Raw genomic sequence first — 27,394 nt, 5'->3', positions numbered from 1 at the left:
ATATAACACCACCACTGTTCACATGGTTATGTTGGTACATTTATGTGGCACTGCTGTCCTGTCCATACCTTGGGTGCCATCTCCTAGAATTTATTAATAATTGCACCAAATCCATGAGGGAAACGGGGAGATACCTTTCCCCAGCTCTTCTGCCTCCCTTTTCTCCTTTGGGACAGGTGCAACAGTTTGAGGATTTTGAATATCCTTGCAATGTTCAAACCAGCGTGCTCCTATTCCTATGTCTCCTGAATGTGTTTGGGGTCATGATTAGGGTTAAACAACTATTTAAGAACACCACCCAGAGATCTGCCCTGAGGCTGAATAGTCATGGGTGGCACGGCATGTGAGAGAATGCGGGCAGGTATCTAGAGAACTTCTAACCTCCAATGTTTTGGGACTTCATCCCCAAACAACTAGAGGACCCTGATAAAGTTGTAGAATATTTGACAGGAAAATGCTGTGGCTATTCCAGGAGGCACAACTTACTGCACTATGCTCGGCCCTGGGCAGTACCTACCAAACACTGCTTGATATTATACAGCACTCTCAGGGGAAAGAGAAGGAAACCAGACTCACAGGCACCACAGCTACTCCAACTTCTGCAACAGGCACTACAGCTATTCCAACTCCTACAACAGATACTGTGGCTACTCCAACCCCCGTGACAGGCACTATGGCTACTCCAACCCCATGACTGGCACTACAGCTACTCAAACTCCAGTAACCGGCACTGCAGCTGAACCAGAAAACCAATCTGTGCCGGTATCAGTCACTTCTATACAGAAGAAGAAATACACAAAGAAATCAGTTTGCTTAGTGAGGTATGATGATGAACCAGTTTCATCACTGGAAGTTGAGTAACGGATATTATGACCAGGATGAGAGGGGCCCCACCTCCAGCCAGGTGGAGGAAAGGGACAACTGGGTTTATTGGACTGTGTGGATTCCACAGCCTGGCACGTCAGATCCACAAGAGTATAAGGCTCTACTGGACACCCGTGCAGAGCGTACCCTAATACCATCAAGATATAAAAGGGCAGAACCCATCTGTATTTCTGGAGTGACAGGGGGATCCCAACAGTTGACTTTATTGGAAACTGAAGTGAGCCTAACTGGGAATGAGCGGCAGAAGCGTTCCTTGTGACTGGCCCAGAGGCCCCGTGCAACCTTGGCATAGACTACCTCACGACAGGGTATTTCAAGGTCCCAAAAGGATACCGGTTGGCTTTTGGCATAGCTGCCTTGGAGATGGAAGAACTTAAAACAGCTGTCTACCTGACTGGTCTCTTGGAGGACCCTTCTGTTCCGGGGTTGCTGAGAGTCAAAGAACAACAGGTGCCAATCGCTACCACAATGGTGCATCAGCAGCAATATCCGCATCAGCTGAAACTCTCCAATTCCCATCCACAAGCTGATTCATCAACTGGAGAGCCAAGGAGTGATCAGCAAGACTTGTTCACCCTTTAATAGTCTCACATGGCCAGTGCAAAAATCTAATGGAGGGTGGAGGCTAACAGTAGATGCAGCCTGAACGGAGTCACACCGCTGCCAAGTGCTGCCGTGCCGGGCACGTTAGAAATTCAATACAAACTGGAGTCAAAGGCAGCCAAGTGGTATGCCACAATTGATACTGCTAATGCATTCTTCTCAATCCCTTTGGCAGCAGAGTGCAGGCTACAGTCTGCTTTCACTTGCAGGGGTGTGCAGTACACCTGGAACTAACTGCCCCAAGAGGTGGAAACACAGCCCCACCATTTGCCATGGATTGATCCAGACTGCACTGGAATAGGGTGAAGCTGCAGAACACCAGCAATACACAGACAACATCATCGTATGGGGCAACACAGCAGAAGTTTTTGAGAAAGGGAATAAAATAATTCAAGACCTTCTGAAATCTGTTTTTGCCATAAAATAAAGTAAGGTCAAGGGGCCTGCACAGGAGATCCAGTTTTTCAGAATAAAATGGCAAGATGGGCACCATCAGATCCAAATGGATGTGATCAAGAAAATAGCAGCTATGTCTCCACCGACTAGCAAAAAGAAAATGCAACCTTTCTTACATGTTGTGGGTTTTTGGAGGGTGCATATCCCAGATTACAGTCTGATTGTGAGCCCTCCCTATCAAGTGACCTAGAAGAAAAATTATTTTAAATGGGGCCCTGAACAACAACAAGCCTTTGAACAAACTAAACAGGAAGTAGTTCATGCAGTAGCCCTGGGCAGGACAAAATGTTAAAAACGTGCTCTACATTGCAGCCAGGGAGAATGGCCCTACCCGGAGCCTCTGGCAGAAAGCAACTAGGGGAGACTCAAGGCCAACCCCTATGATTTTGGAGTTGGGGATACAGAGGATCTGAGACCTGCTATGCGCCAACTGAAAAAGAGATATTGGCAGCATAGGAGGGGGTTCGAGCTTCTTCAGAAGTGGTTAGTACGGAAGCACAGCTCCTCTCGGCAACCTGACTGCTGGTGCTGGGCTGGATGGTCAAAGAAAGGATCCCTGTCACATATCACGCAACTGATGCTACGTGGAGTAAGTGGATCACACTGATCACACAGCGGGTTCGAATTGGAAACCTCAGTTGCCCAGGAATTCTGGAATTGATGACTGATTGATTCTGGAAGCTGACGACTGGCCATAAGGCAAAGATTTTGGAATATCACCAGAGAAGGAGGTGATGCATGCGGAAGAGGCCCCACCGTATAACAAACTACCAGAAAATCAGAATATGCCCTGTTCACTGATGGATCCTGCTGGACTGTGAGAAAGCATTGGAAATGGAAGGCTGCTGCGTGGAGTCTTACACAAGTTGCCTAAGCTGCTGAAGGACAAGGTTAATCCAGCCAGTTTACAGAGGTGAAAGCCATCCAGCTGGCTTTAGACATTGCTGAACAGGAAAAATGTATTCTATCTCTATATGCCAGTATTCTATCTCTATATGCCAGTATTCTATCTCTATACTGACTCTTGGATGGTGGCAAATGCTCTGTGGGGGTGGTTACAGCAGTGGAAGCAAAGCAACTGGCAGCACAGAGGCAAACCCATGTGGGCTGCCCCATTGTGGCAAGATACTGCTGACCGATAGAGAATCTGGTTGTAAAAGTATCACACGTAGATGCCCACGTACCCAAGAGTCAGGCCACTGAGGAACATCAAAACAACCAGCAGGTGGATCAGGCTGCTAAGATTGAAGTGGTTCAGGTGGATCTGGACTGGTAACATAAAGGTGAATTATTCACAGCTTGGTGGGCCCATGACACCTCAGGCCATCAAGGAAGAGATGCAACACATAGACGAGCTTGTGACCAAGGGGTGGACTTGACCATGGACACTGTCACGCAGGTTATCCACAAATGTGAAACGTGCTGCAATCAACAGGCCAAGCAGTTAAAGCCTCTCTGGCATGGAGAAAGATGGCTGAAATACAAATATGGGGAGGCCTGGCAGATTCATTCTATCACACTCCCTGGTCATTCTATCACGCTGTTGTTTTCCTCTTTCCTTTGCTGGGGGAGAGCAAATGAAAGACTGTGTGGTTCTTTGTTGCTGGCTGGGGCTAAACTACAACCCAAGGCTGGGGGCCCAGTGCTGGTAAAAGACAGAGGTGAATAAAGTGTTGAGAACCTCTGCCTTTTCAGCGTTGTTGGTGACCAATTCACCTCTCCTGTTTAACAGCAGGCCAATATGTTCCTTCTGTTTCTGCTTGTTGTTTACGTACCTGAAGAACCCTTTCTTGTAGGTTTTGACATCTCTGGCCAATTTCAATCTAAGCTGAGCCTTTGCTTTTCTAACTGCATCTCTGCACACCCTGCCAAGGCTCTTGTAGTTCTCAATGGGTATTTGTCTGCTTTTCCACCTCTGGTATGTTTCTGTCTTGGTTTTGAGCAGACTCAGAAGCTCACAGTTAAGCCAAGGGGGTCTCTTGCTCCACCTACTTCCCTTTCCTTTAAAGGGGATGATCTGTTTTTCTGCTTCCAGGAGAGTGTTCTTGAAAATCTCTCAGTACTCGCTAACTCCTTTATCCTCCATGGAAGCTTCGCATGGAATCCTTCCCAACTGAGCTCTGAGCAAGCTGAAGTTTGCTCTTCTAAAATCTGAAACCTTTGTCTTAGTACTAACCTTCAGCGTGCTCAGCAGGACCCCAAACTCCACAATACTGTGATCACTGCAGCCAAAGCTATCACTAACCGAGATACAAATCAAGAAAACCTGCTTTGTAGTAAGTAGCAAGTCCAGCAGTGCCTCATTCCCGGTTGGCACATCTAACATTTGTATAAGGAAGCAGTCTTGTATGCATTCCAGGAATTTGATGGATGACATGCGCTGCAATATTGTTCCTCCAACAAACGTCTGGGTAGTTGAAGATAAGAACCAGGTTCTGTTGACCCGAAGCTTGCTTAAGTGACCTGAATATTGCTTTGTTGGCCTTATCATCTTGGTTTGGAGGTCAGCAGCAGATGCCTACTGCCCTTGGAGACAACCCCTGCAATCTTGACCCAGAGGCATTCCATAGGGCTTCCACAATTGCAGTAGTTGACGTTCAAGGTTCTCCTTATTACCTTTAAGTTAAGGTTACGTAAGTAGGTTTCTTCAGACATCCCATCCAAAATGGCTGCTCAAAAGTGAGTTGTGTTCTACATTGTTCAGTACCTCAACGGACTTCCAAAGTTACTTGCACAATTCCCATGTGACCTGGCCTGAGAGTTTAGTTTAAACAGCAAGAACCAATGCTTCTCCTAGGTACTACTAAACAGAAAAGCCAACATCACTCTGAGTTCAAGATAGTTTGGAAAGTTTTAAGCCTCTCCTCACAAGTGCAAATGCAAAGAAAGCACAGCAAATGCATCAGAAAGACCACAGAGAGAAAGAAGTGCTTGCAAACTATATTTTTTAATCCCACAGGAAGATTAAATCAGCTTTTTTATTTTGTTTAAAAGTCAAAAAAGAAGGATTGTGGGACCGTACATAGATGAATTTATTCTTGTATTTTCCTTGTGATTAAAATCTGCTACTCAAGTCAAAATGACAGGACTGAAATTTCAACCAATCCGAGACCCATAAAGTTCCTTTTCCAAAATATGTAAGGAGAGAATACACAGCGGAGAGCCCACACAGCTGTGATGCTTTGGGACTCCAGGAAGTATATAGGGCCTGCAAGTGTTTGTTCCTTTCTTTTCTGCTGGACTTCGAAGGACATTGTCCAAATGACACAAAGCACTGAACACCTTTTGAGAACAAAATATTAAGTTTAGAAGCTTAGACAGGAACACATTTTTTCCACTGCTAAGGTACAGAATAGGGGCTGCATAAGGAAGGATCTCGCACAGCTATAAAATAAGCAAAATATTCAATCAAAGAATGTGAATCTGTCAGAATCTGTCTGAATGGTTAAACTGGCTAACTGTTTCCATTGTCAGTTTTAACAAATACGCAGACAGTGTACTGCTGAAATCTAAACAAAACCTGCAGTCTTTATGAAAGAGCTAACAATGGTTCATTGTTTTAAAACAAGAGGTATGACCTCACACGACCCTGTCAATCTTGATTGTATAACCAAGCAGAGTAGATTTAAAAGCTGAAAATTCTGAAATAGCATCAAGAACAAGTTACTGTGAAACCTTTAAAAATAGCTTTTCATTGTTTGTTGAAAATCAGTGCCACAATTGAGAGCAAAAACAAGAATCATACTGTTAACCAACTCAGAAACCATGTATAACAAAACCGTAATAATTTCTAGTTCCTTCTGTGTATCCAGTTTGCTGTTAGGCTATTTATGATAACACTTTTCAGGGATTATGCTTTACTTCACTTAGTAATACTATTTTGGATTTTTTTTATCTAGTAAAATAAAATTTGCTCTTGATTTATGTAGTAATACAATACAGTGCTGAAATATAATACAGAAAGTAGCTTTCAACAACTTTCAAATGTTTTGTCTTCAGTATTTAAATTCTTTTAAACTACATCAGTATTAGTTTGAGAAAGAGAAATTCTGTCAGGGAAAGACTTATTTTTTAATTTATTTTTTCCACTGTTACCTGCCCAATTAAAATCCTCATACAAAACAAAGTTTACCTTCCTTTTTCAAAAAAAAATTAAATGTAATTACCTTTGCCTATAAGGACACCAATTTTGGAATCCAACTTTTCTCCTGGATCACAATTCCTCGTCACCAGTTTAAGGACAGGAAGAAAGGGTCTAACATCACAAAGTCTCCGTGTTTCATCTTCTAATTCTTCATGTACAGCAGTCTGATTCACACATGAGAACATGTAAGAGTCGATCTCCATGAGGAGATGAAAGAGTGGATAGGCATGTGCCTGCTTCCATAACAGCTGCAAAGAAAATAAAAAAATAAATAAAGCAAAACAAGAAAGCATGGAAATGTCTTGTGGCATTGAAGGTAACAATTATTTCCATTTATGTTCCCAAAAGAACATAACAGTAACATGTTTGCCAACTTGGTTAATTTTTATCGCTATATATCACTATGTATTTACTTTGCTTGTTTGTAGTCACTATCTCGAGGCTATTTTTAAGTAGGAACTTGTGTGCATAAATATGCCGGGGTAAAAAACACGCAGGGACAAGTACTATGAGGTGATGAGAGAAAGGCAGCGCTAACCCTCATCCTGATGCTTATCCTGGGATTGACCCAATATAGTCCTATTTGCAGTAAAGTTGCAGGACCGCGGCTGTCACTACAGTGACAAAGCACTTACTGATTCTGGAAACAGATGTTCTCGACACTGATCAGCAAACTATCACTCTCCTCCATCCATTCCTATGGCTTCCTATCAAAATCCTTCTCCCTCAAGACACATCTATACTTTCTTTTTCCAGAAATTATTGTAATATGTAGACAACGAGTTCCCACTATAGAGCTAATTCCTGAATAAAAAAATTCCCTGGTGTCTGGAGAAGTTAAAGTAAATTTATTTGTAATTTACTGGCAGGCCACTAAGACATGCAAGTCACGCACAGAACACTAAGTAATTCTTTACTGAACTGAACACTTACGTAGCAGATTACACCTTAAGTAACACCAATGCATCAAATACATAAAATATATAAAATCCTTAGCAGAAACCAAAATTGGAAGTAAAAAGAGCTCTCCTGACATAAATACTATTCAAATCGTTAGCTGTGAGAATGTTTTTATCCTACAAGTTTACATTTTGTGGATTTGTTACCGAAACTTATTTCGAAACAGGAACTGCAGGATCAATAATGCAGTGGCAAAACCCTCTTCTCAAATAATTGAAACTGAACTGAATTCCTTTTGCCAAATTGAACATATCTGCATGTATTTCATAGATTTGTACAATGAATTTCTGGTGGCCTTCTACGATGGTATTACAGCCTTGGTGGATAAGGCAAGAGCAACTGACGACATTTACCTGGACTTGTGCAAGGCATTTGACACTGTCCCACACAACATCCTTGTCCCTAAATTGGAGAGACATGGATTTGACAGACAGACCACTCGGTGGATAAGGAACTGGCTGGATGGCCACACTCGGAGAGTTGCAGTCAACAGCTTGATGTCCAAGTGGAAACCAGTGATGAGCGTATGTTTTTTTTTTTCCCTCCTGCATTGTCTAACATCAATTTCCAGCTACTGATACTTATTATTTCCCTTAATGACTGTAAAATTTAAAACGCCATGAAGTCCCTGGAAGTGACTTCCACTGAAAGGACTGATTTCCAGTGACCCAAAGTAGTGGCCTAGTTGAATTAGAACGTCTACAGAAATGAAAAATTTTTCAGCCCTCAAATAATTGGCTATTTTTCTTCTTTTATTTTATTTTAATCTTAACAGTTTCATGTACAAGATAAACTCCTTATATTTGCTCTCAAGGCCTCTATTTATTCATCCTAGGGTCCACAAATTAGGACTTGTCACAGCAACGTAGTGGGAGCAAAGCCAGTACTAGTCCAGTATGCTGTCAAAGTCTTCATAATCGTTTTGTTTTCAAATACAGTGATTTCCATGAAAGACTTCTGTAGTTATGATCAACATCCTTTTCTTTGAAAAACAGCTAAATATCAACAGTACCTGTTTATAGCAGACAGCTTAGTTAAAGTTTCTTATTGTTGTCACTTACACACCTGGTTTTTAAACTCTTCATCAGTTGAAATCACTATCAGCTACTCCATTACCTTGCCCAGCAACTAACCTGTACTTGCTCAGGCTTCCCTTTTACTAAAACAATGACATTTTTCCAGTCAGAATAATTTCAAGTATTTGAATATAGCACCAAACTTATTTTTCAGTTCACTTCAATTTCTAGGGGCGCTGTCATTTCTTCTAAAATACTAAGTGCTCCACTGCATTAAAAAAAATACTTCAGTGTCTAGAAAGTTTCAAATTAGGAGTACAATAAATTATATGAAGCTTCTACTGATACAAATAAAATAATTTCTATACACAAGTGAATACTGTCAGACTGAATAGGAATGAAAACCAATGTACTTATTTGCCAGGCAATGCAATGGAATGGGAAATGACACTTTTTTTCTTTTAGAAAATTATTATGCTTAGGGAGCAGATTACTTGGTGTTGTAATGCACCCACTACCTAATTCCAGAGTAACTTGTCTAAATGTCCTCACGTGGCCATTATCTCATGAAAGATCAGCAGATTATTCTTTAATTTCTGTGGTTATTTCCTTACATGCTCCCCCTCCTTTGATTTGAGTATTCCCTCACTTTTGAAGTGATGTCCTAAAAGGCACTTGTACGAAACCTTTAAGAAATAGCATACATAGTTTTTAAAGCATCCATCTTTGGTGTCAATCAAAAGAAGCAAGATCACAATCTAGGACTTCTATGTTAAAAATTAAATTAGACACAGTGTTTCCTGTTTGCACGCAAATCTTAATGTTAAATCAACGTACAACGTATTACCAATGTGTTAAAAAAAAGGTTTAGATGTAGCAATACAGTATTAATATAGAGCTATTAGAATATTCTCTGAAGTGTAACCATCAGCAAGAAGTGATTTCTCCAAACCTCGCCATCTGCTCAAAAACATTCTAAACCCCCAGATATATATACAACTTTATTTATCAATCTGCTATGCATGTGCCTTCAATACCTTATTTTTTATGCCTACTCAAAATCATTACTTGATTTGCCAAAAGGCACATAAAAATCAGAAACGGCACTCATTCCAAATATAAGTTAACTAAAAAGTTAATTGACCATTTGGTATTACCTGTTTAATATGAGATATGGTGGCATCTCGAGGGACATCCAGGTTGATGTAGATTCCAGTGGGCAACAGGAAGTCCACAGATATTGAGCCATCAGCACCAATCTGCGAATCCACTGCCCAGATGTCAAGGCTGTCTGTCACGGCAGGAGGCATTATGGAATCTCAATAATATCATAACCACATGGCCTTAGGGGGGGAAAATTAAAATTCAGTATACTTAACCTTCTATAATTAGACACACATTTTAAAGCCTTTGGAAAGTTTACATAAGCCTGCTCGTACAGCTCAGCTTGCAGGTCTGGGGTCTCAAATGCCAGTACGGCAAACACATAAGCATAGTTTTACTCATTAATTCCATTTAGTATAATAAAAGCACTTGCCTGGTAAAGCACTATTGTTGAGATGTTTGTATCATTAAGGCAAAGTAACAACAGAAAAAACTAACTAATTAGAGCTTAGATAAAACAAAGTAAGAAAATAATTCTAGAGTTTCTCTAAAACTATTTACCTGCATAAAATACAAACAAAGCAAACTTCTTGGACAAAGCATGACAATATTTAATATGAAAACACATGATCAATTTCCTTTTGTTTTTGCAAATTTCCCTTTAGTTGTCCACAAATGTGGACAGAGTGACATATTCAACTTGAAAGTCTGTATTAACAGCAAGAAAATAATCTTCAACTCTATTAGAAAGTGACATTTTCCTCCGAAGACATTTATCCCACTTTGCTTTCAGCCTTAAACAAAGATCATCTCCTGTGATTTCAACCCACTGTGTAAACTGCATCCGCTGTGGGATAGAGGGAGGCTTTAGTGTGGTCTACTTCAGCTCGTTACACTGGCTTCCTGATTACTTGTCCTTCATATTTCAAGACATTTTTATTTACTTTTAAAGCTACCACTACTTTTCCTGACCTTCCAAGTCTTATCCTTTGATTACCACTCTCTAAAGATGTGGTTTCCCTTCAATCACTATTCACTGAAGATTTTACCTTCCTCTTCATCCAGACAACGCTCGTCAGCTGACAAAGGGATGGGAAGTGTTGTAATAAAACACTACTGTAAAGCACTTCTCCAATAAAGACAAGTTACCCCTACACCTTTCTAATTCTTGTTGGACATCACGAGATGCGGGAAATCACCATTTGTGAAAAAATAAGCCAGAACATGCAACTCCACTACTATTACAGCTTTCCACTGCTTTTATCAGTCCTTCCCTTCTCTTCCAGATCCCTTCCCCACTCTGAACCCAGGCCTGCTCTGCTTAACCGAAGGTATCTCCCCTATAACAGCACCAGCAGAAAAAGCAGGATGTAACCAATACACTGGGCTGCTGCTCTTCGTACATCACAGCAGGTTCCAACAAGTTCATCAGCAAATCATAGAACAGAATCATAGAACAGTTTAGGTGGGAAGGGACCTTTACAGATCACCTAGTCCACCCCTCCTGCAATGAGCAGGTACACCTCCAACTAGATCAGGTTGCTCAGAGTCCCGTCCAACTAAATCCAAACTTTATGATATGCAGGAGTTAACGCTTCATTTGTAGCGAGTCAAATTTGTTTGATACTCCTATTTCACAGAAATTCAACTCTTTAAAATCAGTAGGCTTTTAAATCAAACAATTCATTTTCATATTCATCATTGTCCTTAGCTGACAACAGAAATACAAAAGTGGTACTTCAGATAGTCTCTTTGTAATCCCTTGCTTGATACAGACAGCTTGCAATGAAATAAATAAATAAGCAAGCAAGGAAGCACAGGGGAAAGCTGAACGTGCCTACAATGGATAACAGACTATGCCAGCAGCACAAAAATCAACGACTGGAGGAGCATAACTTTTTATTGACAAACAAGCTATTAATATTTTGTACATATTACAAAGGGCTGTTCAGTGCTAACTTTTACTGATCACCATTACTAAACAAATAGTGCTATTTAAATCACCACTTTAAAGTCCACAGTCCATCTCTGCCTCATTTCTCAGTACTGGTTTCTATCCCTCCAGTTACCGTTAATATACAAAATCACTCATCTGACATTTGGAAGAAATCAGGAGGTGAAAATCTCCAGCAGAGAAACAGGGCGGACTAGAAAGAGCTGAAATCTCCTAAAGCTTACCAGTCACCAGTGGAATAGCAAGTCCAAAACCCACAGGGAACCCAGCTAAATACTGAAAGCAGCGATTTGGTACCACAGCTGTGCTACTATCTGCTTGTCAGTTCAAAGCTGCCTTAGATATCAGACAACACACTTAAGTCTCACTTCTAACTGCCATGTAAATACACTGAATAATGAGACCCGACTCATTTCAAAACCTTTCTATTCAGCCTTAGCAAAGTTGTGAGGACCCACCCAAGCATGACATCTTGTTACCACACTAAACATGTGGATCACTTCGTATTTGACTTGTACAGGATAAAAATATAGTACAGTTTTGATTAAAGGCACACAAAAAACCTCTAACTTTCAGAAAGCATGAATGCATAAGGAAAAATATTTTTCCTTACTAGAAACAACAGTTAGGGAGCTCCTACCATCATCATTATTGAATAATAGTTTATCACCATCAGGTCCTCATTCGAGTGCACCCTCAGCGATTTTGCCGATGATACCAAGCTGTGTGGCGAGGTAGACATGCTGGAGGGGAGGGATGCCATCCAGAGGGACCTGGACAGGCTGGAGAGGTGGGCCCGTGTGAACCTCACGATATTCAACCAGGCCAAGTGCAAGGTTCTACATTAGGGTCGGGGCAATCCAAAGCACAAATACAGGCTCGGCGGGGAATGGATGAAGAGCAGCCCTGAGGAGAAGGACCTGGAGGTGCTGATTGATGAGAATCTCAACACGCGCAATCATAGCCCAGAGAGCCAACCATACCCTGGGCTGCATCAGAAGTGTGGCCAACTGGTCAGGGTAGGTGATTCTTCCCCTCTACTCGGCTCTGGTGAGACCCCACCTGGAGTACCGCACCCAGCTCTGGAGTCGCCAACATAGAAAAGACATGGACCTGTTGGAGAGGGTCCAGAGGAGGGCCACAAAGATGATCAGAGGGCTGGAGCACCTCTCCTATGAGGAAAGGCTGAGAGAGTTGGGGTTGTTCGGTCTGGAGAAGAGAAGGCTCCAGGGACACCTTATAGTGACCTTCCAGTACCTAAAGGGGGCCTACAGGAAAGCTGGGGAGGGACTTTTTAGTAGGCATGTAGTGATAGGACGAGGGGGAATGGCTTCAAACTGGAGGAGGGCAGGTTTAGATCAGGTATTAGGAAGAAATTCTCCACTTTGAGGGTGGTGATGCACTGGAACAGGTTGCCCAGAGAAGTTGTGGATGCCCCATCCCTAGAGGTGTTCAAGGCCTGGCTGGATGGGGCTCTGAGCAACCTGGTCTAATGGAAGGTGTCCCTGACCATGGCAGGGGGGTTGGAACTCGATGATCCTCAAGGTCCCTTCCAACCTAAACCATACTATGATTCTGATTCCCCCCAAAAAATCCACTACACTGCACCAGACTGAATCAAAACAAAAAGAATTGGAGGTAGGGGTGTAGACCTGGTGACAATAACAAGCCAGGTATGAAAATATCTTATCTTAATTACCAGATCTTTACAAATCCATCCCTTCACTTATCAATGGATGTGGAAAGCTTAGCACAGTGTGTGATCTCTTAAATTGTCTAAAGGAAAGAAATAAAATATAACCCCATCATGTAACACAGACCACACTATTAGAATCACACAGCATTTACCCAGAAGTCTAGAGAAAACGTGTAGTTCCTCATTACCAATCAGTATATCTTTAACAAGCTACTATTTAAATGGGATATTATTTCTTTTCCTCCATCAAGCTCCTTCTACCCATAAAATCTTGGCTGCAATTTTGTTGTAATGGACAATAGTAGTCACAGAAAAATCATTTGAATTACCTAAACCTAAAGATTTTTCATACTTGGACGCACACACAGTATATTTTCAGTTATTTTCTGTGGTCATCATGGTATCACCATTATAAAACATTCCTTTAACAAGTACAGCAGCAAGGAAAACATTAATCTGTTCTGTGTCATTTTGTTCATAATTTCTCTTTTAATTCAGCATAAGATCTTTTCTATTTTCATCCTTTTTCAGATGTTTTTCCACAACATTTGCAATTGTTGAAACCCTTTAGTGCATCAACAAGAGTTTAAAATGTTTAAAGAAGCACGACTTAAAAATGCTGTTACATACCCTACAGCCTAGACACCACAACACATAGAGTTATAAGGTTCTTGTAAGATACTTGTTTATAATTACAGACTTCCAACACAGACATCAGAATCTTTTAAATTCCATTTTCAATTAAAAAAGGAAGAGCAAGCCTCACACCAATCTGAGCATGCTGGGAAGCTATTCTTGCTTTCAGGCACGCACTTACTATTTCTTTCCTCAAGGAAAGAGGTTAGTGTCTTTTACAGTCAGCACCCAGTTTCCACCAGTAACCGACACCACAGGGGCTGAGAGACAACAAGTATTTATACTGAAAATAACACTGATTGCCAACATAAGAGGGCTGTGAGAACGAGTCATAGGCCAAACTGTAAAATGTGTGGTGGCACTAGTGACTAACTAACAGTATCACATCTACTAATTGACACAAAGGCAGAAAGCCATCCGGATTGGGGGCAGGAATACCAGAGACATTTTAAACAACTGCCAGCTAAAGAAAAAAACAACAATCAAAATAATAATAAAAAGCTATTTCGGGCTACTAACCTCATAGCTGTTCTTACCTACTGTCATGTAGGTAACAACTTCTCATACAAAAGGAGGAAGTAATTAAAACAGTACTTGATCTTGGCTATTCAAGTATATAATCAATGATTAATTGAATTTAATAGCAGCAAAGCTCAACACTAAATGCTTTTCTAAGTCACAGGTACGTCGTGTTGATAGACAGCATTCAAAACTTCCCATGTAAAGTCTAAATTTTCTCTGAACTTTGACTTACGCATTTCAGATTCGTTTATATGTATACATATACACACTCTCAATCTCAAAAACGCTCAATTTGTATTTTAATATACCAGTTCTGAAAGAGCTGCTTAGACACACAGATCAGTAGAACATCTGCAAAATGAGAAAAAGAAAGAAAATTTAACACTGATCTTTGTATTTATTTAATGTACACAAACAAGAAGCCCTACAACAAGATTTCACAAACCAAGACAACTGCCTGCGATTTTTTCTCTCTATAAATCTGTGCATCTGGTACGTGCACCAAGTATTAAGACTGAAGTGGAACAACTATCACTACAAGCTGTCAACATCTAGGTTGTAAGCCTCCACACTGCCATGCTATGGATTTCATAATACACTCCAGGTGAAGCTGTGCAGCAGGGTGCCAGGCTCACTGCTAGCTCGAGGGGAATGCCTGCCTGCCCCCTCCCGCTCCCCCTGTTCTGGGTTGCCCAGCTCTGCTCCCCTACCTTACAGCCGCTTCAGCACACCTCCACTCTCCTCAGGAACCCTTTCAGCTTATCATCCAGGTGGAATCAACGAGTAGTTTTCTTAGACATATCGAGCTGAATCAAATCACAGAAGGATCTAAAGAGATGATCTCGTTCCAGCAGCTGCAAGCCTCCACATTGTGTCACAGCGCTTCAGGTAACGACGGCCTCGAGATGCAGTTTTACAACTGGCTAAAACTGACAGAAGATCATACTGCCCTTTCTGTCAGCAAGATCACAGCACTGATCCATCTGAGATTTTAGGTATTTCTCTAAAGTTAGTTTTCAGTCAGAACAGCTTTCTAAGCAGGCATGCTGCAGGAACACAGCAAGAAGGTGGTGGTGACACTTAGCTGGGAACAGGGCAGGACCATCCCTTCTGACAACAGCCCAGATTTTGAGCAACTTCAGCAACACATGAAATAACACTTTCATTTCCTTCCAACAGGGAGAAAGCATTCCCAAATAAAAGACAATTAAAATTCTAAATACCTACAGCAAAACGAATACTTCACACTAACACAGTTCCAGCTAGGTAAAAGAGCAGGGAGGAATCTAGCGAACCCTGCAGTAAGTTACGTAGATTTCCATCACCAATGGCTTCTATAAACATTCACTTGTCTTGACACTACTTCACTAACAGACCAGACTGTTTCACCACAGAAGCAATGTAAGCTATTTTTGTCTTCATTATGGATTCCTGCAGAGGGTGAGAATTTCCTCTGTGAAATCAATGTGAAAGTTACAGAATTTAATTTTCTGTCTTTCCTCTGTATTGCGACCTTGATCACGAGACAGACATTTTAAGGAGGAGAGACCAGCCAACAGACCACAGTCCCTGAACAGCTCTTGAGAACAGCTGTGTGTTCCCAGGTGCAGGGTTCTTGGTTGTTCTTGTTTTGTTGGGGGTTTGTGTGTGTGTGTGTGTTTGGGGGGGAGGGGGGGGGTTGTTTTTTAAAGGACTTACTATCTCCAGGCAGACAAAAGAATTTGCTCTAGTTCTAACAGCCCTATTTTCAGTTGTAGCTTCCCTCCACCTCTCAACAAAAGTGTATTTCAACATCTAACCAAAGATATCACTAGGAAAAGAAAAAAGGAAAAAACAAACAAACAAACAAAAAAAAAGGACTACCAAAAGCAGGCTGCTGCTTCACTGATTCCTGAAAGGGTTTCAGGAAAGATGACAGTCAAAAGTAAGCCACATATATTTTTCTGTGAATTGCAGCCCACTCTTTTTTTTTCCTAACCAAAACATGAAACTAGAAGCATGCGTGCCTGGTGGTCACAGTTCTCTCAAGAAGAAATAAAAACACATAGTGTGCTATCCCAAATAGATTACAGACACCTCTTTCAAACAAGGGTGCATTTGAAGGGCACGTAAGTATCTACAGCTTTTCAGGTTAAATACAAACCTGAATTTATTTTTCTTTTCGCTAAAACCATTAATATTTACATACAGGACGAACATCAGAAATTAGCTTGTTTAATGACGAAAAACTAGGAGCATTTGGCTTATCCAGACTTCTGCTTTATATAATAAGTTATTACAACTGTTAAGCACCACATTCAAGATGATCATCACTGTGATCAATACAGCTTTTTATCTACTGCTTGCTCTGTCATGTGGCAGTCAAGGGGCCAAAAAAAAAAGAAAAAAAGTCTTGCAGCAGTGAAAGCAGTTGAAAAGGGCCACCCTATCCAGACACACAAGAACAGTGTTTAAACAATATCTTACTGTCCAGAACAGACTGGATGACAATCTGACCACAGTAATTTTCTAGGAAACAGCAGCAGCGTATCACATAGGCTAAGTAGGAGAAACACTAAGCACTTACACAATATAATCATTGTAATCGTTTTTCTAACTACGTAAACATCCAATACTATTAAAAGATGAGCAAGCTATAAAGGAAATATTTGAGAACAAATAAGGGAAAAGAATCTAGCAGCAGAGACGGAAAGTCAGAATTTGCAAGAAAGTTTATGTCCTATGAGACTTAGGAGGCATTTAAAAAAAAAAAAATAAGGAAAAATCCCTCCTTCTTTATATCTGAAAGAATTCCGATTTTTTCTGAAGACTCTGAAGTCAAATATACACATCAGATCAGTGTGCCAGTTCACGGCTCTGTAGAACTATATCCTCTTCTATTCCTAAAATCATAACAAATTGACAGCTGCTGCCACAGCCTGTGAGCTTACAGGTCCATGACCGCTGCTCTGCAGTCCATACCCTGGCAGCAGTTTCAGAGTGTTGCATGGGACTCCCGTTTTGCTGACTTCCACTGCATTTATAGTGACTACAACAGGATCACTTCAGGCACTAGCTTGACTCTCATACGTCACGTTGTTTCCTGCATGCAGGTTCACTGTATCTGCAGCTCACTTTGAGGGCAGTCGACAGTCAGAAGCAGCGCTGTTATGTTTTTCCCCTTTCTTGGCTGTCCCCCACCTCCCTAGCCACACAATGGAAAAACAATACCAACAAACATTACTAGTTTTCCATCGGCTCTGGGAACGACCTGCTTCACCCTGTGACGAGCAGACACCGTATCAGAAGCAAGGCTGGGGTGAGAACAGTGTTGTTACGCTCCGGCAGTACTCACAGGGATGAGCTCGGGCATAATGTGGAATTGCAAGCCAGGTTTTGTTTAAAGGTTTAACGTGACAAGAGGAAGCACCTACGCTAAGCAATGTACGTACTGCTACGAAGTGTATTTTCTGTTCACTAGACCTCCCGGTTGAGACAGGACCAATAGTGACCCTCTCTTAAAGATGGGATCTAATGCACTCACGATTAAAGTTTATTCTGTATGTTACTTCGTACCATGCCACTGAAATTCCGATTTTGCCCTACAGAGCGAACCCACTCAAGGTTCTGGCCTTCTGCAGCTACAAAGGTGAATTTCAATCTAAACTGCTTACAAATTTAAAAAGTAAACACAAACAAGTTGATTATAAATACAAATGCCTGAATCAGCAAAGCTAAGATTTTTCCACTCCAGGAATGTCATGGTTATGTATCTACAACAGCAAAGATTTTAAGAATTCAAGACATCTACAGTGTAGCCTGGGAAGTTATTTTTAAAGATCATGTGGTACTATAAATATTTCCCAGCAGTTTTAGTTCAACTGCCACATGAGCTGGCCCTATGGAATGGAAAATTAAGTGTCCATTTAGTCAGGATTCCTCCAGAAATCAGAATAAAAATATCACTATTTAGTTTTCTAAAAATATCTACATACAGAGAACACGAAAGACCTTATTTAAATGTCATTCCCTCACAGTGCTCACACTGGTACCAAGAGTGGTCTCTCAGCTACTCAAGTCTAGATTCTCTCATTCTCCTCACGAAATATAGCTAATTTTCCACAAACAAAGACAATTTAATTAGTTTTTTCCCATGGTCCCTGATTATTTTGCCTGTTCATCTTCTGTAGCTTTATTCCTCTGCTGTACCCACAGCATTACAATGCACCAGGTTTTAAAAAACGAAGCCAGGATTTTAAAACCACAATGAATGGTGTTTCTACTTTGATAGTAATGCCTCTAAATAAAAGTGGCCTAGTTTTCAAGAAATGCTGAGCACCTGAATTTGCAATTGACTTCATCAGGACTTAAGAGATATATAAAAATACAAACATGTTCACTGGTTTCAAATTAAAATTTAATTTAAGCAACTTGATTTGAACAGATGGTTAGATTAGATTACTCCTGGTCCTCCTTTCTTATGGAAATTATTCTATGATTCAATGGAAGTATAATTTTAAGACTAGTTGTAAATGAGATTATTGTCTTCAGAATTTTTTTTCTGCAAAACAAGCGTACAGGCAGAGAACACCACTATTAAAACGATATTCCAAACTCAGACTGTCAGAACTGGTTTGAACAATGAGGATAAGAGGAAATTCTCACTCCTCCTTGCTTTATACTCGGGCAAGTAAACAGTTCCTGCTCCCTCCAAAGATTACTCATGATCAACCAAACATACAAATAAAACTTAAGTCCCAGGCTTCTGATAGGCTTCAGACAATTCACAGGCAGCACATCATTCATAATGAACATAAAATACGGAAGTAACATAACAGCTTCTCACAGATAATTCATTACTGTCCTCCACTCTACCTTGAAATCACTATAATATATTACATTAAAATATACATATAAAAATAAGGAGTTTCAGGCCATTTTTTTGTCTTGTACAGTTAAAGTGTGTTGGAGGGAGAAGAAAAACTCCTTTCATGTTTAAATGCTACTGTCTGGAATTGCATTTAGAAGCATTTGATCACTGGATCACACTGAGGCTGGGGCCACTGTAAGAAAACATCCCATTTCAGCCCACTGGAATCCAGTTTTGCATGGTCAAGACAGGAGGGAATATAAAGAAATGGAAGAAAACAGCAGATTAGAAAAGCGCTGTCATATAAGTAACAGTTAATGTGATACCTTGACCAACAAAGTCACGGAGAAAAGAAGGAGAAAAGCTCAAATGAAGCAGAAAGTCCAGTCAAATAGTTCAGTATTCTGTCTCAGTTGGGCTGTGAGAACATATCTGGTGCATTCACCTTCAGGAAAAATTGTAAACAGCTCTCAGATATTTTGGTAAGTTTTAAACAGCAGTAGGCAAAGTGGGACCTGACATGAAGACCAATGAATTCTGCATAGCACACTCCAGGATAGTAACATGAGATGAAAGATTTGGGCGAAGATTAGACCTGGTTAGTTCACAATTCACTTTTGACAATCCAGATCACTAGTTATTTTATGTACTAGGGGAAGGCTAACATGAAATGTTCGGATATGTTGAGTTCTAATATTAGAAAATTATTCTACTAAACAAATGATGGGATGCTTACATGGATATTTTAAATGAAAGCAAAACAAACAAAATAATCAAGCTTAACAAAAACGGTGATTGGAGCTGGCACAAGGGAAGAAAAAGGACTGGACAGTCAGACCAAAGGGGAAAGGAGAAAGAGCTGAACCTTAACCCACAATAAAGATGTCATTTTAACACAGGTGAGTCAGTTTCCTACAAAGCTGTGGAACTGCTTGTGCCAGCAAAGCAAAGACATAAACAGAAGCAAGGTGAGTGCTGGAGGAAGAGTGAGAGTTTCTTCCAGCCCCAGGGCTGGCTCGCCACTTTACAGTTCTTAATTTCATTTTTTAAAAAATGCAGGTAAAACTGCAGCCTAAGGGTCTGGCTTTGTTACAGCCCAAGCTATTATTCAAAAGAGTATTTAATGTGTCTGTCATGAATCTGAAAAGATGCATTAATAATCTGGAGTTGTTCTTTTATTGCTTTATTGTACCAAATAAATTGTAGGGACCCCATCCCCTCTGTTGCTATACAAGAATTGTACAAGAATTCCTAACAGTCTAACAAAAAAACTAGGAAATATTAAATCAGTATTAGTTCTGGTATTTTCTTGCCTGTTCTACCACTCAGAGTAATTACTTGTTCCACTGTAAACAAAGGGGAAAGGAGGAGTAAACATTCCACTTACAAGATACAAATATATAAATGGTTAACACCTCCTCTCCTTTTGAATTGTACAAATGGACCCATATCATCAAATTTCACCAGCAGATAACTGTTTCTTTCAGCTATTAAAATGTTACGTCTCCAAATTATGAGCTAGATGACTTTTTACTATAATAAAAAGTTAAGACCAAAAATTGAGATTTTCCTATATATAGATACCTCTTCACATGGGGACTAACAGGATTCACTGTTCAATTATTTCTGATATTTCAATCAAAACCTCTAGGAAAGAGGGTTATTCTCCAGCAGACAGACCGTATGCATCTAGAAAGAGAAGTAAAAAAGTGAAATAATTAAAATCAGCGGAAAATTAATTAGGAGTGAATTTTTCTCCTAAAAGGAGGACAAAACACAGAGCTCACATAATCAGACTGTGCTTAAGTCTCATATACAGAGATGGCATGTACACTAAAAGTTAGAAAGATGCTCTTTGGGGGGAAAAAAAAAAGTAGTAATTTACATGCTTCATCAAACTATACATTCTTCCTGATTGGGTCAGTTTCTTACACCGAACAATCTGGTTTGGATTTTTGCAGTTAGTTTTCTTCCAACACCAGCTTCAATGTCACCCACTACACAAATTCAGCGGTGGCTGGTCACAGCCGTTTGTTATATGAACAGGACTGTTCAATACTGCACAAGCATTGAAAGAAACCCAACAATTTGAGTCTAATGCAAATATTTAGATGTATTTTATGCACCTTTTTCATGACACTTATTTATAAAGATAACCTGAAGTGTAGTGCCATTTGGTAGAAAAGAATAATCCTAAAAATCGCACACAATCAATACTTTTGTCATGAAGTTAATGGTAATAAAGCCAAAAGTAGTCCTGGCCATTCATTACAAGGACCAAAATTAATCTAAGAATTACAGACTAATTTAGATTGGAAGGGACCTCTAGGAGTCATCTGGTCCCAAGATTAGTTTCAACACTGAGGTTAAGGCACGTTGCTTAGGAGTTTGCATGGTTAATTATGGAAGTTTCCACAGATGGAGGCTCTACCGCCTTCATAAGCAACCCACTCCAGTGCTTAACCACCCTCACAGTGAAATCTTCTTCCTTATCTTCAATTGGAATTCCTTTCCTTGCAATTTGTGCATTCTGCCACTTGCATCCTGTCTTTCCCTCCACCTCTGAGACATCTGGCCACATCTTCTCTATAAGCCTCCTTCGGGCAGCGGAAAACTCTAGTAAAGACCATTTTCTCTTTGTTGTCTCCAAACAAAGGTCATGCGCACACACACCCCCCTTGAATGCCACACGCTGCAGCCCCCTAATCACCTCTGCTGGGCTCTCGCCTGCCTGTGACCACCCCTCTTGCTCTCGAGGGCCCAGAACTGGAGACGGTGTTCTGGATGCAGCTTCGGAGGTGCTGAGTGGAGGGGAACAATCCCTTCTCTCGCAGGCTGGCTGCCGCAAGAGGCAGCCCAGTGTGCGGTTGGCCTTCACCCGCACCGGGCGCAGGGCTGACTGGCACGCTGCATCCCAAACCCCCAAAAAGCTGCTGCCCTCAGAGCCACCCTTAGCAGGCAGCCCTGGCACGGGGTGCCTGGGGTTACTCTTCCCCAGCTGCGAGATTCGGCATCCACTTTTAAGACTTCGTGAGAACTTCACCTAACTTCACCTGGCTTTGTATCCGTGAACATGGACACTACTCAGACTTTATTTTAATGTTTTTAGTACTTTAATGAAGGATTCCAATCACAAAATACTTTGTGATTATCAAAATCTGTACAAGCATACACAAATGCCCAAATCAAAACAAACAAACAAAAAAGGATTCAAAAATATTTCCCCCAAAAGGACAAAGTAGAATCAATTTTCGGTTAAAACATCTGAATTCTCTAAGTCCCTTAAAAAAAAAAGGGGGGGGGGGGGAGGGGGAAGGGCGACACACAAGTTTGCTGGCTATTAAACACAAGTGAGTTCTGTGCCTGGCATCTGCCTGCATATAACCATTTAAAATTACTAAAGCTGTCTCCAGTGGTCGTTTTTAATTTAATGTCTTTGGAGAGCTCAGTTTCAACTTTGTTGCTCATCTTTTTCGGTAACTTGATTACCAGAGTCAAGAATGAACTTGTCAAAGTAAGTACGTAAGCAGCAAGTAGGTATGATTTTAACTGGACACTCTGACAGGTGCCTGTATTTCTACTGTGCTGTCTAGTAAGTCAGTAAAAGACAAATAACTTCATAAAACACAGCTTCTGAAAACTTCAGAGGTCAGAATCCAAGTATGAGGTGCTACAAGAACCTTTTGCGAGTATGTTTACCGGCCCCCCGACATACAGCCTAGATCAGGGACAGATACAAATTTACACACACTGACTTAAAATTGTAGCATTTGCTTCAAGTACTAATAGAAAGGGAACTAACACACACATCAACCTCTTCAAATCCATGTTTAATTGAACTTTTATAGCAATTTATTTCCCGCCTTAAAAAAAAAAAAGTTATCAACTCAAGTGTGTTATTCTGCCAGCTAAAAACACTTTGGAAAAAATACCAAGTAGGAAATGTTTAGCTTGTGTGACTAGGTTTCACAGACATTTTCTACCCAAATTATGACACCATGTACACATCCCTTTTTAAAGAAGAAGCAAAGAAGAGTCATTTCCTCTTGGCAATAAAGCAATGTGCCAAAATATACTTCTTGTAAACTAAAATAATTTTCCACTCCCTTTCAATTCTAATGGCTGGATATTTTTCATTCCTAACTATGCATTCAAGTGTATTTCCAATGACTCCTGCAGAATCACATTCATGTATCACATAGCATGAGTAAAATCTGCATCAGACAGAAGATTATGCAGTTTTCTCCCAGTTTCTAACCTCTACAAGAAAATGTTTAAACATCTTGTAAACCAGGTGACAGAAAATGATTGCATTTCCCATCTCAAGCAAGTGAAACACACAGAAACTAAGAATTATACTGTATTAGTAGATAAATGCTTAGGCATCTAGTAGCAAAAGGTGCAATCCACAGTCCCTGAGTTAGGTAGCTAAGCTTCCTGTATCATAAACGACACACGTCTCAGCCTGGAATTCACAAAAGCTAGAAATTAACTAGAAACAGTGAAGAAAAGACACACCTGAGATCCATAAATCGAAGGCTTATGCTAGTGTGATGGATGATGGAACTGCAATACAAGACAAATATTAAAATACTGACAAGAAAAATATCAAAGTCACACAGAAAGTGCCAGGACTGGTAAGTAACAGCCAAAAAAATAATTGTATTTTCAAATTCCCAGGAAGATATAGACAGGGGTTTAACTTTTGCCAGCAAATTGGGGGTTATATGTAATGACACCTATACCAGGCCACTTCCTGCTCGAAACCATACCCAGAATACCCAGAAGCCAAGAGAAACATCTGAAGCCCACCTAATTTTCACAAGATACAATTGCTTCCAAGATGGGAGATGCTTCAATAAGAATCCAAAAGAGTGTCCATTACCAGCTGATCAACTGAGTATGGAGTCACTGATATTTATTTTAATGCAACTATAACTATAAAGTTAAATAGAATAATAGCCTAATAACCACACCACTGACTTTACAAGCAAAAAACCCCAACCCAATACCCAATGTAATACTTACTCCAGAGAACCTGTTCCTGTTTCAGTCTGACTGTACAGTGAAGATACTTTTATTAAACATCATTTTCTTACTATTACCCTTGTTTTCTCGGAAGGTTCCACAAGATGACTTAAATGTGACCTAAAAAAGCAAAACACAACATAATGTAATTAACCAAATGAGAAAATCAGCAATTTATAGTTGGTTTAATAGCTCCATAATTTTTTGCGCAGAAATATCTAATTAACCATACCTTTTCATTCTCTTCGAATACTACAGTACCATATTCACATTGCACAATTTAACAATTAAATGACTGTCAAATCCTCAAACGCTCAGTTACCAGAAAGAAAAAAGGAAAAGATGGCAGAAGATGCCATTTACTGTAACAATATAGGTATCGTAATCATGAATTACATAGTCCAAAATATTTTTTAGCTGCTACAAATATTTTTAAATTTTTGTACACTCAATTTGGATCAGATCAACAGACATCCAATGCAATTAAAGACAAAGAAAGGGAAACAGAGTTGCTGTTACTCTCCTAACCACACGTTCTCTTTTATACTTGGCTCTAAGCTGGTTTTTGGGTTTGATTTTTTAAAGAGTGTAATGCCATCTATAGTTCTATTGTGGAGAATTTGAGTTGATGACACAAGTGATCCCATCTTCCTATTCATATTTCAACTTGTGAAACAGCAGGAGAAAGGTTCAATAGGTCTCCCCTTACCAACATCCTGCAGATGTACAGGACAAAATATCTTGACAGAGACATCATCTCCATTTAGCTTTGCCTTGCAAACCAAGCTCTCAGCAAAGTGAAATAAAGGAAAAACCTTTAAAACCTCCTTGAGAACAAAGCGGTGCTATCAGTTTGCCCTGATACTATCTACAGGTTTGTAGGCCAAGCCACAAAACACAAGGCTCCACTCCTCCTCCCATAAACAATTATTTTTCTAAACCACACTAAGTAGTCCACACTGTGCTTGTAGGAACTCAAAGCAGTACAGTGATCAGGAACAAGGGCTGTCATTCCCTCTGTCCCATGCACAGCAGAACCCCTCTCAGGATCAGCATGTAGAGCACCATGAAGGAACTTCAGATTTCTTTGGTGCCTTTAAGGGGAACATAGTCACTGCACCATGTGCTTAAGTCTGAAAAAATTAAGTTACTGCTCGCTCCATGCACAACCTTTTGAAAACAACCTTGTGGTGCATAAAGGTATGAACTAGTCCAGAAACTTCTCATGATTAAAGCCTAGGAGCCTACAGCAGGCAACGGCCAAAAAGGAAGAGCAGAGAAAAATAAAGACAGCCTTACATGATCTAGAAATTGCAGGAACAAAGGAACAGTGTGAATCTCTTATAACCAACACTAAAGTACCAGTCTGGCATTAATGTTTTACAGCCGTGTCAACACTTGTGTTTATGGAGTCAGAAAAATCAGGATCAAAAGCAAGTAGCCAGAAGGCAGGAGCTTGGGAGGGTTGTGAAATGCATCATACTATAGATACAAGATCCGTAGTCATTATTTCCAGAACTTCCACCCGAGGGAGCAATCTTTCATGAGTTGTGTCCCCTCAGAGAGGGGACACTAGTGTATGACTGAAGTACCACACCAGGGGCAGGATATTATTTTAACCAAAAATTGGATAACCCCACCTTTTAGAGGTCTCTGGTTAACTAGTCACATGCTGACAAATTAGATGGTGGGAGCCTAACCCACCATTCGAAATTCATAAGAAACCTTTCACGGGAAACCTACCAGCACCAACATAGCAAAGAAAGGTGTTTTGAAATTGCATATATGCCCCTGCTGGTATATACAATATAAATTTACCCTAACAACAACCACCACTTCCATAGAGGTTGGCAGACCACAAAAAAGCCTCCTAAATGCAACATGGGAATCACAGGCAAAACGCACAATACTGGTTTTCTAATGTCAGCACTGATTAACTGGAAAAAAACATGACCTTATTCTTTCCCTGTACCATACTATCTACCCGTTTTATAAAGTTCATAAATGGCAACAATGTGTAACACAGATGTGTTGTCAAATTTTTTTTACTAAGACTGCATTTGAAAAAAAAAAACAAAAAGAAAATCAAACAAGGCTGGCACTCAAAACAAACAAAAAAAAAGTGAAATAACTCAAGTGCAAACTGACCTGGAGCAGGAGATGGCTGCTTGGCTCCTACCATGCTTCAAATCATTCCCATCTCAGACAGTCAACCTCCTGCACTGTACTCATCTGGCAAGGCAAGCAGAGCTAATGCTCCTCGTGCCTTATGCCCAATTTGGTGAGAAATAAAAGAAAGGTGTATTAGCACAGTGGTCAATGCACTGGCATCCAATCTGAGGGTTAGGCACGTGCATAATGCACAGGAAATATCTTGGGTCCATAAATTGTACACATTTAACAAACCAGTACATTGTGAATAGCTCCTGTCACAGTTAATCCGTTCCTGTCTTCTCCCCAGCCTCTTGCTTGCTAGATTTCTTCTGGCTTCCCTACAGCTCGCTCTGCTTTCTCCCCTCTACTCTCACAGCAGTTTGCATCCCCACTGCTATTCAGACAGGACACTGATAATAGGTTTCCTGCTGGTCCTCTGCAACCCACTGCACATGGAGGACAGCTAGGGGAATGGCCAGCCCTCCAGACCTGACAACATTTCTGACGTATACAGACAAACTACGCACTATCATATCCAAGCATAAGAAACAAAGCCTTCATTACAGGATGGCAGTGGGCAGCTTTCTTTTTCCAGCTAACCAACCTCTCTCATTCTTCAGAACAGAGGTTATGAGAGATGGTTATCACTGTAACTGCAGATCACATCATGGTCAACCTCTTATATGCCAGTACACTTTCTACCTTTTCAAAGCATGAGTGGAAAATTTTTCAAAGGCTGGTGACTATATCACCTAACAGAACAAGGAACAAACGCTGCTGGCCTTTTAACTGCCATCAACAGCTAGTGATAACTCCAACGATGTAAGAAACATGCAAGCATAACCTCTGGGAACAGAGTAAAGACCAGAAAGACCCAAACAACTGCCTCAAGCAGTCAACACAAACCAGACTCTCTGATGACACTGGAACAGGTTGCCCAGAGAGGTTGTTGAGGCCCCATCCCCGGAGGTGTTCAAGGCCAGGCTGGACGTGGCCTTGGGCAACCTCGTCTAGTGGGAGGTGTCCCTGTCTACGGCAGGGTGGTTGGAACTCAATGATCTTCAAGGTCCTTTCCAACCTAAACCATTCTATGATTCTATAAGCACACACCTTTTCCCCACTGCATCTCTCTGGGGAATGTGGGAAACATAGAACTGTCACCTGGACCTTACCAGCAGGGCCTCCTTCATGGGTTGCTGTTGACTGTGGGCTCAGCCAAAAACACAACAGAAAACCACCTTGGGCACTTGCCCTTGGGTCCCCACCCATACAACTCCTACAGAAAGTACCACCAGGGACCTAACAGAATTCCTATTCCATTTCAGCTTGCAACTTCTGCATGGGAAGTTGCATTTTGCAAAATAATCATTTTTGTGATTTGTTTCAT

At 40.7% G+C, this 27,394-nt stretch overlaps 1 protein-coding gene and 1 long non-coding RNA gene across 2 annotated transcripts in view; both read right to left on the bottom strand.

The window, feature by feature from the left end:
- The window catches only part of PIK3CB (phosphatidylinositol-4,5-bisphosphate 3-kinase catalytic subunit beta), a 53,113-nt gene extending 43,672 nt beyond the window's left edge, over window positions 1-9,441 (bottom strand). The window contains exons 1-2 of the mRNA XM_082487185.1: window positions 9,222-9,441; window positions 6,111-6,336 (exon numbers count right to left, since the gene is read on the bottom strand). Of these exons, the coding sequence (XP_082343311.1) occupies window positions 6,111-6,336; window positions 9,222-9,374 (379 nt within the window). The 5' untranslated portion in view covers window positions 9,375-9,441. The remainder of the gene's footprint in view (window positions 1-6,110; window positions 6,337-9,221) is intronic.
- A 10,967-nt stretch (window positions 9,442-20,408) lies between these two features.
- LOC309675135 lies at window positions 20,409-23,872 on the bottom strand. The gene is made up of 3 exons (XR_014269453.1): window positions 23,854-23,872; window positions 23,344-23,391; window positions 20,409-20,514 (listed from the first exon to the last, which is right to left on the bottom strand). It is a non-coding gene; the product is annotated as an uncharacterized lncRNA (long non-coding RNA).
- Window positions 23,873-27,394: the final 3,522 nt, after the last annotated feature.

The sequence above is a fragment of the Vanellus vanellus genome (genome assembly GCF_965231255.1).
Source record: "Vanellus vanellus genome assembly, chromosome: 8".
Taxonomy (NCBI): Eukaryota; Metazoa; Chordata; class Aves; order Charadriiformes; family Charadriidae; genus Vanellus; species Vanellus vanellus.
This window is presented reverse-complemented; position numbering and strand designations above follow the sequence as displayed.